Source organism: Oncorhynchus masou, chromosome 2, assembly GCF_036934945.1.
Source record: "Oncorhynchus masou masou isolate Uvic2021 chromosome 2, UVic_Omas_1.1, whole genome shotgun sequence".
In the NCBI taxonomy this organism is placed as follows: domain Eukaryota; kingdom Metazoa; phylum Chordata; class Actinopteri; order Salmoniformes; family Salmonidae; genus Oncorhynchus; species Oncorhynchus masou.
Genome location: NC_088213.1, coordinates 18676883 through 18693021, shown reverse-complemented (window position 1 = coordinate 18693021; position 16139 = coordinate 18676883). Strand labels below are relative to the sequence as shown.

General features: G+C 44.6%; 1 protein-coding gene across 2 annotated transcripts in view; it reads right to left on the bottom strand.

The window, feature by feature from the left end:
- Window positions 1-5422: 5422 nt before the first annotated feature.
- plekho2 (pleckstrin homology domain containing, family O member 2) overlaps window positions 5423-16139 on the bottom strand; it is a 32692-nt gene continuing 21975 nt past the window's right edge. Inside the window, exons 4-9 of one of the 2 annotated variants that reach the window (XR_010457964.1) lie at window positions 10144-10248; window positions 9786-9884; window positions 9181-9519; window positions 8834-8926; window positions 6515-8727; window positions 5423-6288 (exon numbers count right to left, since the gene is read on the bottom strand). Coding sequence is in view for 1 of the 2 variants with exons in the window: in XM_064989252.1 (XP_064845324.1) it covers window positions 7030-8727; window positions 8834-8926; window positions 9181-9519; window positions 9786-9884; window positions 10144-10248 (2334 nt within the window). In the remaining variant the exon portion in view is untranslated. Of the gene's footprint in view, window positions 6289-6443; window positions 8728-8833; window positions 8927-9180; window positions 9520-9785; window positions 9885-10143; window positions 10249-16139 lie in introns of those variants that run through there. The other variant, XM_064989252.1, reaches the window with a different exon arrangement.

Here is a 16139-nt window from a genome sequence, read left to right as displayed (position 1 = left end):
GTAAACACCCCGACTTTACACCAGACATCCTGTTTACACTCACACAGTAAACAACCAACTTTACATCAGACATTTGCTGCACACATCATGAAATGACATCATCACACATTATGTAGGTGAGCAAAATATGGCCTGAAGAGTTTATCTCCCCTCCCATCAGGACACACACACACACACACACACACACACACACACACACACACACACACACACACACACACACACACACACACACACACACACACACACACACACACACACACACACACACACACTGTGAGTCACATCACTCTCCTCCTCTGGAACTAAACCACAAGCCCAGTCAGTATTCTCTCTAGTCCAGAGGTAAGGTTTCAGTTTCAGCCAGAGAGCCTTCATCCCTTTCATGAGTTCAAGCTGGTTGTTTTACGTTCTGTCAGTGGACAGCTGTATACAGATATGAACTAGCGAGCATTACATTTGAAATACAAGGCTGTGCAAACTAGAAGTCCCATGATAAATGTCTATAATAGCTGTGTGGAGAAACTCCCCCACCCGAACAACATGCAGTAAACTGTATATATTCCCAGATCTCTCAACCACATAATGAAGTAATGTTTTGCCATTCAAGCCATGAAACACGTCCCTTTACTTCTTGCTCTCTCTGTTGCGCTGTGTGCTGTTTGTATAGAGGTCAGCTCTGTCTTACTCATCCTGGTTATCCTTTAACAATCGGTCTGAGGGCAGCTGATGCTCATCTCTTATTCCCTGTGGATCTGAGATAGGCAGCAGGGCTGTCAATGAGGAGAAACATGTTCATTATAGGAGGTCGACCTGTGAGATGCACTACTGACTGATAAGACTGTAAATGACTGCCACAGCAGTGAGCAGATGGGGAACTGACAGCAAATTGAAAAACTACTCTGGAGTACGTGGGTTCATGCCTGAGATTAGAGAGACAAATGCGATACAATTTTGATTCCTGTTTTACTTCTGAACTGTAGTGAAACTGTTGTTCGATTTATCTACTTCAGAAAGAGGAAGTAGGCTTTTGGAACTGTAAAGAGAATTATGCAGACAAATATAGTTGGCACTAGTTGCTATAACTCCAGTGCTTGATCCTAAATACAGTAGTGTTGTTTGGATTACATGTTTTATAAAGTTAAATAAAGGTGAAATAAGAAAATAAACATGGACATGATGAATGTAAATGAATTAGTTGTACGACATCAAACAAATCTGCCGGAAGATATTTCATACACAAAGCAACATTTATTCAGACATGCTTTATGAAGCCACATGTTAAACCGTGTCAAAATGTCTACGGGCGTATAAACCTTATCAGTCCAATTATTAGTAAGAGCATTTGTACAATGACATATATTACATCACAATATTACAAAGCTCAACATACATTTGCAACTCAGCTACAGCTATAAGCCAGTTTGAGGGGATAAATCTATTGTTTTTCTACAATGACAGACCAACCAACCACAAGGAGTGTGTGACAAGATTAATAACTTAAATATTAAGTAGTTCATAAGAAAATGTGTTATGTGCAATTTGATATTCAAAATAACAATAGATGAATTAACATAGTATCTACCGTTAGACCTAATAGTACAACTTTAAACTTTAAAAATATAAAACTAATCATGTTTACATGTTTTACTTCCTAAAGTGTTGGACAAGGCATTATCATCCTTGCTGTGCGTTTGTAAAGGACAAATGTTAGGTAGGAACCACATTTCAGTTCACATCAAAATGGATCAGATCCTTTTGTTTCAATTGCTCAATACCCAATACCCTCAAATCTATGAAGCAGACCAAGGTTAAACCTAATGCTAAGATAAAATAAGAAAATACTTGACAAAACAAGATTTCCTAGCCTTAAAAGCCCCTTTAAAACAAAATGGATGCCACTAACGGTCTAATTTCACGGTCCTTCAATACCACTTAGCTTCTAAGTCTTAGTCTGTTTTAGCACATAGCAACACCTAGGACTGCATTTCAGTGTGATACAAATGATCTGGTCTCTGCCTAAAGAGAGATCTAAAGAAGAGAGGAGATCAGTCAGGAAGTGGCTAGTTCCTGTGTGCCCTATTTATAAGCCAAGTGAACGGGGCTGCTTTCAAGAGCACAGGGGCTAGGTGAGAGTAGATACAACACAACATTACTGGGGCTAGGTGAGAGTAGATACAACACAACATTACTGGGGCTAGGTGAGAGTAGATACAACACAACATTACTGGGGCTAGGATGAGGCTAGTAGATACAACACAACATTACTGGGGCTAGGTGAGAGTAGATACAACACAACATTAACATTACTGGGGCTAGGTGACAACACAACATTACTGGGGCTAGGTGAGGGTAGATACAACACAACATTACTGGGGCTAGGTGAGAGTAGATACAACACAACATTACTGGGGCTAGGTGAGAGTAGATACAACACAACATTACTGGGGCTAGGTGAGAGTAGATACAACACAACATTACTGGGGCTAGGTGAGAGTAGATACAACACAACATTACTGGGGCTAGGTGAGAGTAGATACAACACAACATTACTGGGGCTAGGTGAGAGTAGATACAACACAACATTACTGGGGCTAGGTGAGAGTAGATACAACACAACATTACTGGGGCTAGGTGAGGGTAGATACAACACAACATTACTGGGGCTAGGTGAGGGTAGATACAACACAACATTACTGGGGCTAGGTGAGAGTAGATACAACACAACATTACTGGGGCTAGGTGAGAGATACAACACAACATTACTGGGGCTACAACACAACATTACTGGGGCTAGGTGAGAGTAGATACAACACAACATTACTGGGGCTAGGTGAGGGTAGATACAACACAACATTACTGGGGCTAGGTGAGAGTAGATACAACACAACATTACTGGGGCTAGGTGAGGATACAACACAACATTACTGGGGCTAGGTGAGAGTAGATACAACACAACATTACTGGGGCTAGGTGAGGATACAACACAACATTACTGGGGCTAGGTGAGTAGATACAACACAACATTACTGGGGCTAGGTGAGAGTAGATACAACACAACATTACTGGGGCTAGGTGAGGGTAGATACAACACAACATTACTGGGGCTAGGTACAACACAACATTACTGGGGCTAGGTGAGAGATACAACACAACATTACTGGGGCTAGGTGAGGGTAGATACAACACAACATTACTGGGGCTAGGTGAGAGTAGATACAACACAACATTACTGGGGCTAGGTGAGTAGATACAACACAACATTACTGGGGCTAGATACAACACAACATTACTGGGGCTAGGTGAGGGTGAGGTAGATACAACACAACATTACTGGGGCTAGGTGAGAGTAGATACAACACAACATTACTGGGGCTAGGTGAGGGTAGATACAACACAACATTACTGGGGCTTAGGGGCTAGGTGAGGGTAGATACAACACAACATTACTGGGGCTAGGTGAGAGTAGATACAACACAACATTACATTACTGGGGCTAGGTGAGAGAGATACAACACAACATTACTGGGGCTAGGTGAGAGTAGATACAACACAACATTACTGGGGCTAGGTGAGAGTAGATACAACACAACATTACTGGGGCAGACACAACATTACATTACTGGGGCTAGGTGAGAGATAGGGGCTAGGTAGAGTAGATACAACACACAACATTACTGGGGCTAGGTGAGAGTAGATACAACACAACATTACTGGGGCTAGGTGAGAGTAGATACAACACAACATTACTGGGGCTAGGTAGGTGAGGTAGATACAACACAACATTACTGGGGCTAGGTGAGGGTAGATACAACACAACATTACTGGGGCTAGGTGAGAGTAGATACAACACAACATTACTGGGGCTAGGTGAGAGTAGATACAACATAACATTACTGGGGCTAGGTGAGGGTAGATACAACACAACATTACTGGGGCTAGGTGAGAGTAGATACAACACAACATTACTGGGGCTAGGTGAGAGTAGATACAACACAACATTACTGGGGCTAGGTGAGAGTAGATACAACACAACATTACTGGGGCTAGGTGAGAGTAGATACAACACAACATTATTACTAGGTGAGGGATACAACACAACATTACTGGGGCTAGGTGAGGGTAGATACAACACAACATTACTGGGGCTAGGTGAGAGTAGATACAACACAACATTACTGGGGCTAGGTGAGAGTAGATACAACACAACATTACTGGGGCTAGGATACAACACAACATTACTGGGGCTAGGTGAGGGTAGATACAACACAACATTACTGGGGCTAGGTGAGAGTAGATACAACACAACATTACTGGGGCTAGGTGAGAGATACAACACAACATTACTGGGGCTAGGTGAGAGTAGATACAACACAACATTACTGGGGCTAGGTGAGGGTAGATACATTACTGGGGCTACACAACATTACTGGGGCTAGGTGAGGGTAGATACTGGGGCTAGGTGAGGGTAGATACAACACAACATTACTGGGGCAACACAACATTAGGGGCTAGGTGAGAGTAGATACAACACAACATTACTGGGGCTAGGTGAACAACACAACATTACTGGGGCTAGGTGAGGATACAACATAACATTACTGGGGCTAGGTGAGAGTAGATACAACACAACATTACTGGGGCTAGGTGAGGGTAGATACAACACAACATTACTGGGGGGCTAGGTGAGAGATACAACACAACATTACTGGGGCTAGGTGAGGGTAGATACAACACAACATTACTGGGGCTAGGTGAGAGTAGATACAACACAACATTACTGGGGCTAGGAGAGTAGATACAACACAACATTACTGGGGCTAGGTGAGGGTAGATACAACACAACATTACTGGGGCTAGGTGAGAGTAGATACAACACAACATTACTGGGGCTAGGTGAGGGTAGATACAACACAACATTACTGGGGCTAGGTGAGAGTAGATACAACACAACATTACTGGGGCTAGGTGAGAGTAGATACAACACAACATTACTAGGGGCTAGGTGAGGGGGCTAGGTGAGTACAACACAACATTACTGGGGCTAGGTGTGATAGATACAACACAACATTACTGGGGCTAGGTGAGGGTAGATACAACACAACATTACTGGGGCTAGGTGAGAGTAGATACAACACTGGGGCTAGGTGAGAGTAGATACAACACAACATTACTGGGGCTAACATTACTGGGGCTAGGTGAGGGTAGATACAACACAACATTACTGGGGCTAGGTGAGGGTAGATACAACACAACATTACTGGGGCTAGGTGAGTAGATACAACATTACAACATTACTGGGGCTAGGTGAGAGTAGATACAACACAACATTACTGGGGCTAGGTGAGAGTAGATACAACACAACATTACTGGGGCTATGACAACATAACATTACTGGGGCTAACATTACTGGGGCTACTGGGGCTAGGTGAGAGTAGATACAACACAACATTATTGGGGCTAGGTGAGAGTAGGCATCATAAGTTCTGTACTCACTTTTACAGTAGCTCAGTCATCATACCACCTACACTCTTAGAAAAAAGGGTTCCAAAAGGCTTCTTTGGCTGTCCCATAGGATAACTCTTTTTTTGTTCCAGGTAGAACTCTTTGGGTTCTTCTGGGAAAGGGTTCTACATGGACCCCAATAGGGTTCTACCTGGAATCAAAAGGGTTCTTTCTGGAACCTAAAATGGTTCTTCAAAGGGTTCTCTTATTGGGACAGCCAAAGAACCCTTTTAGGTTCTAGATTTCTTTCTAAGAGTGTAGTTCCTGTTTTGCAATGTGCAGTCTGAAACCTTTTGTGAAATGGTATATAAACCTAGCCTGATAGGTATTTGCCAGAACAGAGTTAAGGTCACATTTGCTATGCATTTGGAACTGGTGAAAAGTTTGCACCTGTTTTTAATGGATGAAACACCAAAGCTTCAACAGCGAACTGTCTTAATTTATACTTGATAAATGATTCACTTTCTGAACCTTTATTCTTACCTTTTTATTTAACCATTTATGTCCAATTCCCTATGGTAAACTTACTGTGCAATATTGATACCTGATGTAAAGTGCAAATGTTGAATAAATGGGGCCCTTAGCGGTCAGAAGGGAGGCTTGTAAAATAGGTGTGTTGTCAAATTTGATGTACATCCTGCCATTGAGATTTGGACTGGCAGAGCTTGTCTCAGACATTTTATAAAAGCCCTGAATATTCTTTTAACACTTGGAAGTAGTTATTCAAGACAAATAACTTCTCAAGAAAATTATATTTTCATGAACTATATAAACACAACCCACCTCATAATAATATATATAATAATAATAATATATCCCATTTAGCAGACGCTTTTGTCCAAAGCGACTTACAAGTCGGCAAACTACTTTTACATATGGGTGGTCCCACTACAACCCACGACGCTAAACGTTAAGCGCCATACTCTTACATGACACAGGACCCACACAGGACTACATAAACACAACCCTACTCATACATGATTACTACAACTACATAAACACAACCCACCTCATACATGATTACTACAACTACATAAACACAACCCTACTCATACATGATTACTACAACTACATGAACACGATTACTTCAAATGTCATCATGGTTTGATTGGTAAGGATTACAGAGGAAACCAATCTGTATCCATTCAAAACGTGGATTACAAAAAGTTGCAGGCTCTTCCGACATCCCCTAAGACTTACGTCATTTTGAAACATCCTTAAACGTATCATTAAAAAGTTTGATCGGGGGTTGTAAATATTCAAGTAAATATCCTTGGGAAAGTGATGATGATCAATGTGGAATGTAAAAATAAATTTTTAAGTACAAAAAGTACAATCAACCTCCATTTGCAGGAGAAAAGTGAAAGTTGAAAAAATTGCACTTCGCTAAATCTCAGCAGAACACTTGCATAAATATGCTGCATAATCAGCCAGAATAAGAAAACACCTGTCGTCCTTCCAAGCTACTACTTTCCATCACCCTTAATCAATACATTTTCCCTACTTCTCCTTCATATTTAACAATCACCAGCTGTTTCTCTTGGCAGTATTCTCAGAATGTTTTGAGTCTTTTATACACTTGGCCTGCCTGAGGAACTGGTCTGCTTTCCTCAGCTTCTCCATGGCTCTGGCTAGCAGCTCCTCCGGCGACCTGTCCTCCAGGCTATTGCCCCCCGCTAGGGCCGGGTTCTGCCCAACCTCGGTGCTCCCTTTGGGGACGACGCTCCCCAGGAGCTCCTCTGTATTTTCCAGCTCCAGGGCCACTTCATTTTCAAGATCTGTTAAGTTTTGAGGACCCACGGTGGCCTTTGTCACGGCCACGTCTGTGATTGGCAGTTTCATGTTTTCACCCAATGAGGCCTCAGAGAGGAGATCCCCCAAAGAGGTGGACATGAGCTTGGCTAAGGGTTTGAAGGGGATGGGGGGACAATGGGAGGCCTGACTGACCCTCACCTGGAGGAAGGTGGAGTGTAGGCCAGAGTGATTGTCCTGGGGGGTCTGGGTCGTAGAAGGGCAGTCCTCCACAGTGCTGAGTCCCAAGCTGCCAGGGGTCTCCGTGTCTCCGTCTGGACTCTCATCCATCAGCGCGTCCAGGCCAGCTTGGCTGCCCATTAGGGCAGCGGTGGAGGCTGCCAAAGTGTCCCTGCTCTCTGACCATTCTTCATCGACATCGATGTCAGAGTGTTGGCCGCTGTCGACTGACTTTTCCTCTTCACGCTCACTCTTCTTTTCCGGGGAGAGGTGGCAGGACACGGGGCTGGAGCAGGAGCGGTCTGGCTCAGGGTCACTCAGAGAGAGAACTACGACTGGGAACTCAGACTTAGTCTCAACGACCACAGGAACTTTCAGGTCCTCTGTTTCTTCAGTTGGACTGGTTGTGGTCACCACGGCTGGTGTTGGTGAAGTGATAGAGTTGAGTTTCTCTCCTGGTGTGGTGGTGATGATGATGTTCTTGGTTTTGTCTGTCGCTTGGTTCTTAGGCTCGATTAGGTGGACGTCTTGAGCCACCACCACTGCTTTGGGAGGAGGGAGGACGACAGGCTTCTTCTTTGTGGGAGGTCCGGGAGGGCCAGGGCTCTTTTTCATTGGCTCCGGTGTCTGAACTGACGGCGTTACTGTGAGTTGGGAAGACTTCATTGTCTGAGGTTCTTCATTGGGGGATATATCCACTCCACCACTAGGGGCAGACTCTTGTTCTTGAGCCATGGGCTTGGCAACTTTCTGCGTCTCTTCTTCTATGGTGCTGGTGACCTCTGGGTGGTCAGTCACAGAGGGTTCAACTTTGACCTCTAGGGGGGTCATGGGTGTTGTAAGCAGAGAGGAAGGAGACTCCTCCTCATCCTCAGCCCCCTCAAGGATACTGATTTGTTGAACGTCAGATGCAATGGTTTCAGAACCCTCTTCCTCCTTCTCCTCTACTTCATCCTCTTCACCTTTATTCCTTATCCCACTAGCCTCCTCTGTACTCTCCTGCACGGCTGTCTGAGTGGGCTTCTTGTCTTTGGATGGTGGGGTGGGCGGCCTGTGTTCCTGGCTGGATTGGGAGGCCTCGGCCAGGTTGTCTGTGGAGCCACCAATTGGTTTGCCGGGAGGGGTGGGCGGTGGTGCTGACTCGAAGCCCTGCTCTGGGCTGCCCTCGGGGCTGGTGTTCCTGGGGGGTTGGTCTCCGGCTGGAGCAGTGGGCTTGGCCTCTTTGGAGGGTGGCATGGGCGTCTTCAGGACCTTGGAATCAAATCAAATGGTATTTACTTAACATCTTTCATATGGTTGTTACAACACATTGTATAATACATGGAAAGAAGAGGGTAAAACAACAAATGATATGCACCTTTTTCTCAGGGCTGGTCTCCCCAGGTGGTTGGTCCTCGGCAGACACTGTGGGCTTGGCCTCTTTGGAGGGCGGCATAGGAGGCTTCAGGACCTGGACAAATGAATAACAATGTTTGTGTGTGCGTGTGCGTGTGTTCACCACAGACTTGTGTGTGGATGCGTTTGTACATGCGTACCACAGGAGGTTGATGGCACCTTAATTGGGGAGGACGGGCTCTGGAGTGGAATGAGTGGAATGGTATCAAATATAGCCATTATTATGAGCCGTCCTCCCCTCAGCAGCCTCCACTGATACGCATATGCATGTGAAACAGAATATGTACTATAATGTTTTAAAAATGCAACCTTTTTCTCTGGGCTTCTGTCAGTGCTCGTCTCATCAGGGAGTTGGTCCCCTGCAGAAGCAGCAGCCGTCTTGGCCTCTTTGGAGGGCGGCATGGGGGGCTTCAGGACCTTCTGGGGACTGGGCTCCGTTTCAGATGGCAGACCTTCGTCAGGGCTCTGGGTGGTCTGACACTCCTCTGGGGCCTCGCTGGGTTTGGACGTGGGGGGCATGGGGGGCTTCACAGACTTTTTGTGAGTCTCAGTGGTGTCTGTGGTGATCTGGTGTGTCCCGTTGGGGATGCTGGCATCCACCACGTCCAGGTCATGCCGGAGAATGCCGTCTGATGAGACGTTGGCAACCTGGAAGATGAGGGGCGGGGTTTAACAGACATCTTATTCCAATGAATTCTATAAACACATAGTACAACATGATGCATTTAGCAGCATCACACACTAGCACTAAGCACAATGTTGCAGATAAAACACACACACACACACACACACACACACACACACACACACACACACACACACACACACACACACACACACACACACACACACACACACACACACACACACACACACACACACACACACACACACACACACACACACACACACACCTCTTTCATGTGTATCCTGGTCGGTGGTCTTCTGTTACGGTTTCCTTTCGGCCTTGTGCGTGTTGCGTGCTCCAACTGACTGGTCTCATCTACCTTCACCTGGGACAAAAAAAAGGAATGGTTTGATATTGGAGCACTGGAACACGAGTGTCGAACACCACTGGTTTCTAGGGGTCCAAACATGTTGTCCTGTTCCTGGGATTGTAATAAAGATAGTGCTTATACTAGCCTGGTCCTAGATCATGTTTGGAATGACCATAGGAGTTGGCAAGACAACACAAACCGATCTGGGACCAGGCTATGCTTATACCACACTGGTTACGAAACATGCTTTTCAGCAATAAGGAAAACACTTCACCTCGTCAAATATCTTATTCTTTGCTCTGTTGATGCCGTCACTAAAGGCCTTAATCCAAGCCTCCTTCTCCTCCGGGTTCTGAGCCTGGAACTTGACATCATGGACCTGGGAACCAGGAGAACACAGAGCTTAGAACATTAGAACAAAGGCACAGAACCTGGAGAGCTGTCAATCATTCCTTAATTACTATTAAACCTAGAATGAAAAGACAACACTGTCACTAACCAAGGTGCTGTAATCAAACAGCCAACGCCAAAGAATGTATGTTAATTGTGCCATTTAGTTCTCCGCCTAAACAACTTGGATTCCACCACTGACGTAATAATTAGAAACAGGGAATTATGAATACATTGCTGAGTGCCAACCTTAGAATAGCGCTGGAGATCTGGAGAACTACATAATCCAATACTACAGAATTCCTATCAAACATTTTCAACAGAGAATTCCTGCTGTCAAATAAATGTCAAAACCAGGAAAGAGGAAAAAAACAGATTGACAAAACCACTGTTCAAAACTAGGGCCAGGATGGAGAATAGATAAGAAACATAACTGTGCAGCCGTATTCATTGATCTGGCCAAGGCTTTCGACTCTGTCAATCACCACATCCTCATTAGCAGACTCGACAGCCTTGGTTTCTCAACTGATTGCCTCGCCTGGTTCACCAACTACTTCTCTGATAGAGTTCAGTGTGTCAAATCGGAGGGTCTGCTGTCCGGACCTCTGGCAGTCTCTATGGGGGTGCCACAGGGTTCAATTCTTGGACAGACTCTCTTCTCTGTATACATCAATGAGGTCGCTCTTGCTGCTGGTGAGTCTCTGATCCACCTCTACGCAGACGACACCATTCTGTATACTTCTAGCCCTTCTTTGGACACTGTGTTAACAACCCTCCAGGCAAGCTTCAATGCCATACAACTCTCCTTCCGTGGCCTCCAATTGCTCTTAAATACAAGTAAAACTAAATGCATGCTCTTCAACCGATCCCTGCCTGCACCTACCCGCCTGTCCAACATCACTACTCTGGACGGCTCTGACATAGAATACGTGGACAACTACAAATACTTAAGTGTCTGGTTAGACTGTAAACTCTCCTTCCAGACCCATATCAAACATCTCCAATCCAAAGTAAAATCTAGAATTGGCTTCCTATTTCGCAACAAAGCATCCTTCACTCATGCTGCCAAACATACCCTTGTAAAACTGACCATCCTACCAATCCTCGACTTTGGCGATGTCATTTACAAAATGGCCTCCAATACCCTACTCAACAAATTGGATGCAGTCTATAACAGTGCAATCCGTTTTGTCACCAAAGCCCCATATACTACCCACCATTGCAACCTGTACGCTCTCGTTGGCTGGCCCTCGCTTCATACTCGTCACCAAACCCACTGGCTCCATGTCATCTACAAGACCCTGCTAGGTAAAGTCCCCCCTTATCTCAGCTCGCTGGTCACCATAGCATCTCCTACCTGTAGCACATGCTCCAGCAGGTATATCTCTCTAGTCACCCCAAAACCAATTCTTTCTTTGGCCGCCTCTCCTTCCAGTTCTCTGCTGCCAATGACTGGAACGAACTACAAAAATCTCTGAAACTGGAAACACTTATCTCCCTCACTAGCTTTAAGCATCAACTGTCAGAGCAGCTCACAGATTACTGCACCTGTACATAGCCCACCTATAATTTAGCCCAAACAACTACCTCTTTCCCTACTGTATTTAATTTATTAATTTATTTTGCTCCTTTGCACCCCATTATTTTTATTTCTACTTTGCACATTCTTCCATTGCAAATCTACCATTCCAGTGTTTTACTTGCTATATTGTATTTACTTTGCCACCATGGCCTTTTTTGCCTTTACCTCCCTTATCTCACCTCATTTGCTCACATCGTATATAGACTTGTTTATATTGTATTATTGACTGCCTGTTTGTTTTACTCCATGTGCAACTCTGTGTTGTTGTATGTGTCGAACTGCTTTGCTTTATCTTGGCCAGGTCGCAATTGTAAATGAGAACTTGTTCTCAACTTGCCTACCTGGTTAAATAAAGGTGAAATAATTTTTTTTTTTTTAATTAAATAGAATTTAGATTAAGGATCAGAAAGTTCTGAATCTACAAAACCACTGTTCAAAACTAGGGCCAGGATGGAGAATAGAATTTAGATTAAGGATCAGAAAGTTCTGAATCTACAAAACCACTGTTCAAAACTAGGGCCAGGATGGAGAATAGAATTTAGATTAAGGATCAGAAAGTTCTGAATCTACAAAACCACTGTTCAAAACTAGGGCCAGGATGGAGAATAGAATTTAGATTAAGGATCAGAAAGTCTGAATCTACAAAACCACTGTTCAAAACTAGGGCCAGGATGGAGAATAGAATTTAGATTAAGGATCAGAAAGGTCTGAATCTACAAAACCACTGTTCAAAACTAGGGCCAGGATGGAGAGTAGAATTGAGATTTAGTACCAGAAAGGGCTGAATCTAATAAACCACTGTACAAAAATGTGGAGTTAAGACACTATAGGCCCAGGGTGGAGAATAGAATAGAAAATAATCAAATATGTAAGAATAGGACAGAAAGGACATACATTCTATTATATTCAGAGCACTGAGTACAACAGATTAGAGCGAGAAACTAAAAGCTCTGTCTCGGTGGCAGTTCTGGGACATGCACTGGCTGAACTAGTCTGAAGACCATCTTTGTTCCTTTTGACATACCTTCTACTGAGGCCAAGCCAGAGAGCTAAACAGGGTTACCAGGGAGGGAGTGCAGGGGCATCCAAGTAGCTCTTAACATCCTGGTCAAACCCTCTCTGTCCATTCACACTGAACGACAACAGCGCCAACTCAAAACTACAATACTGTATCTTTAGAAGCTAGACTACAAATAGCTTTTAAAGCGCCATAAAACAGCTGTGTAAATGCAATGCATCACAGAACATGCAAATATCCACAGCTTTGAGCAGAAATTATGACAAATGTTTTACATAGACGTTTCTTTGTTAGTGTTTGTGGACTTTGGAGTCTGTATTACAGGGGTGTCTGTTGTGAATGTTAAATAGGTTTCTACTTTCTACGGGCCAAAAGCTGACTGTTGTTCCATCGAGATCTGGGTTCAACTACTATTTGAAATATTTAAAATAATTTGAGCGTTTGAGTCGGCCTGGTGCAGAGTGCCAGGTGGGAAGGGTTTGTTCTTCACAACAGTCAGCTTTTGGCCCGTAGAAAGTAGAAACCTATTTAACATTCACAACAGACACCCCTGTAATACAGACTCCAAAGTCCACAAACACTAACAAAGAAACGTCTATGGCAATGGAACCAAGCACATATAAAGTATTTGAAAGTATTTCAAATAGAATTTGAACCCAGGTCTGGTTCCATCCGCTCAGCATTGAGCTCTCTGCTGTTTCAGGTGACCCGGCGACCAGACAGAGGCCGAAATAAAAGTTGGCAAACCAAATGCGTGGAAAGTCCTTTGGTTTGTCTTGAGAGTGCTAGGGCCAGCACAACCAACTGCTTACTTCACACAATTCTCCCTGATAAAAACCTCCTCCCTAAAGAAACCAAAACCAAACAGGAAACTAGAGTGCACAAAAACAATAAGTAGGTTGCATCCTGGAATATGTTGATTTAAGAAATGCACAAATACTAAAGTGTCTCCCGGGACAGTGTGGGTGTGTGTATGTATGTGTGTGTGTGTGTGTGTGTGTGTGGGGGGGGGGGGGGGGTGGGACAAATATTTCGTACCATAACAACAAATGCGTCGAACCACAGCAAACATTATTAACGCTTAGTTTCATTATCTTCAGGGTTCCCCACTGACTAAATCTTCCAGCGACATAATGAAAGTTCACAAATGTTTACTTTTGTTCCTCTTTGTTTGTTTTTGTAAAAACGTTATTTATACAGCCTATTGTTGAAGTGGTGTGCTTGGTGTTCATGAAGGAGGTGTGGCATCCGGTGTCTAGGGCCCAGTATATGTGAGACCCGTGTAGTGATGCTTAACAAAGTCTATCTCGCCTCCAAAACCAACCCCAGCAGAATTACATGTAGACGTTCTCTATTGTCTGGTGCAGTGTGGGACTTTCTCTATTTTATCAAGTTTATTATGTTTATTTGCACCCTGCTGACATTTTTGAGTGCATGTCAGATATATTCATACTACATACAAACCAACATAGCCTCCTGACTCTAGGAAGTGTGTCAAAACCCAGTTTAAAGTCCAGTTCCAGAGTCAGAACCACAGAGAACCTGACGTGTTCAGTGTTTAATGGAAGTGTACAGGCCAGCATATAGTTCAACTCCAAAAGTCTTTCCAAGCTGTTGAGGGCTGCTGCATTAAAATAAAGCTGTGGGCTAAGCAGTCTGACTCACACTCCTCTCCTGCCTGGTCACTGTATTTAGGACAGGGGAAAAAGTGACACACACACACACGCACGCACGCACGCACGCACGCACACACACACACACACACACACACACACACACACACACACACACACACACACACACACACACACACACACACACACACACACACACACACACACACACACACACACACACACACACACACACACACACACACACACACACACACACACAGACCCCCCTTCCTCTGACATCTGCTCAAGTTGTGGCGTTGGCCAACTCTCCAGTCTCCTCATTTGTTAGTAATACATTCTATTTCACCACTTTGGAATCTTCCACATTTCTTGAGACTTTTTCCACTGTCCTTGATCTGGGCCAAGGGGACCTCAGCTTCACCTTGCACACATTCATACAGTCCTAAATGCTTTCAATATGAAATAGGCCCTCCTGTATCAGTCCATCCATTCCCTCCTGTATCAGTCCATCCATTCCCTCCTGTATCAGTCCATCCATTCCCTCCTGTATCAGTCCATCCATTCCCTCTTGTATCAGTCCATCCATTCCCTCTTGTATCAGTCCATCCATTCCCTCCTGTATCAGTCCATCCATTCCCTCCTGTATCAGTCCATCCATTCCCTCCTGTATCAGTCCATCCATTCCCTCCTGTATCAGTCCATCCATTCCCTCTTGTATCAGTGTATCAGTCCATCCATTCCCTCTTGTATCAGTCCATCCATTCCCTCTGTATCAGTCCATCCATTCCCTCCTGTATCAGTCCATCCATTCCCTCCTGTATCAGTCCATCCATTCCCTCTTGTATCAGTCCATCCATTCCCTCTTGTATCAGTCCATCCATTCCCTCTTGTATCAGTCCATCCATTCCCTCCTGTATCAGTCCATCCATTCCCTCTTATATCAGTCCATCCATTCCCTCCTGTATCAGTCCATCCATTCCCTCCTGTATCAGTCCATCCATTCCCTCTTGTATCAGTCCATCCATTCCCTCTTGTATCAGTCCATCCATTCCCTCTTGTATCAGTCCATCCATTCCCTCCTGTATCAGTCCATCCATTCCCTCCTGTATCAGTCCATCCATTCCCTCTTGTATCAGTCCATCCATTCCCTCCTGTATCAGTCCATCCATTCCCTCCTCCATCCATTCCCTCCTGTATCAGTCCATCCATTCCCTCCTGTATCAGTCCATCCATTCCCTCTTGTATCAGTCCATCCATTCCCTCTTGTATCAGTCCATCCATTCCCTCCTGTATCAGTCCATCCATTCCCTCTTGTATCAGTCCATCCATTCCCTCTTGTATCAGTCCATCCATTCCCTCTTGTATCAGTCCATCCATTCCCTCCTGTATCAGTCCATCCATTCCCTCCTGTATCAGTCCATCCATTCCCTCTTGTATCAGTCCATCCATTCCCTCCTGTATCAGTCCATCCATTCCCTCCTGTATCAGTCCATCCATTCCCTCCTGTATCAGTCCATCCATTCCCTCTTGTATCAGTCCATCCATTCCCTCTTGTATCAGTCCATCCATTCCCTCCTGTATCAGTCCATCCATTCCCTCCTGTATCAGTCCATCCATTCCCTCCTGTATCAGTCCATTCCCTT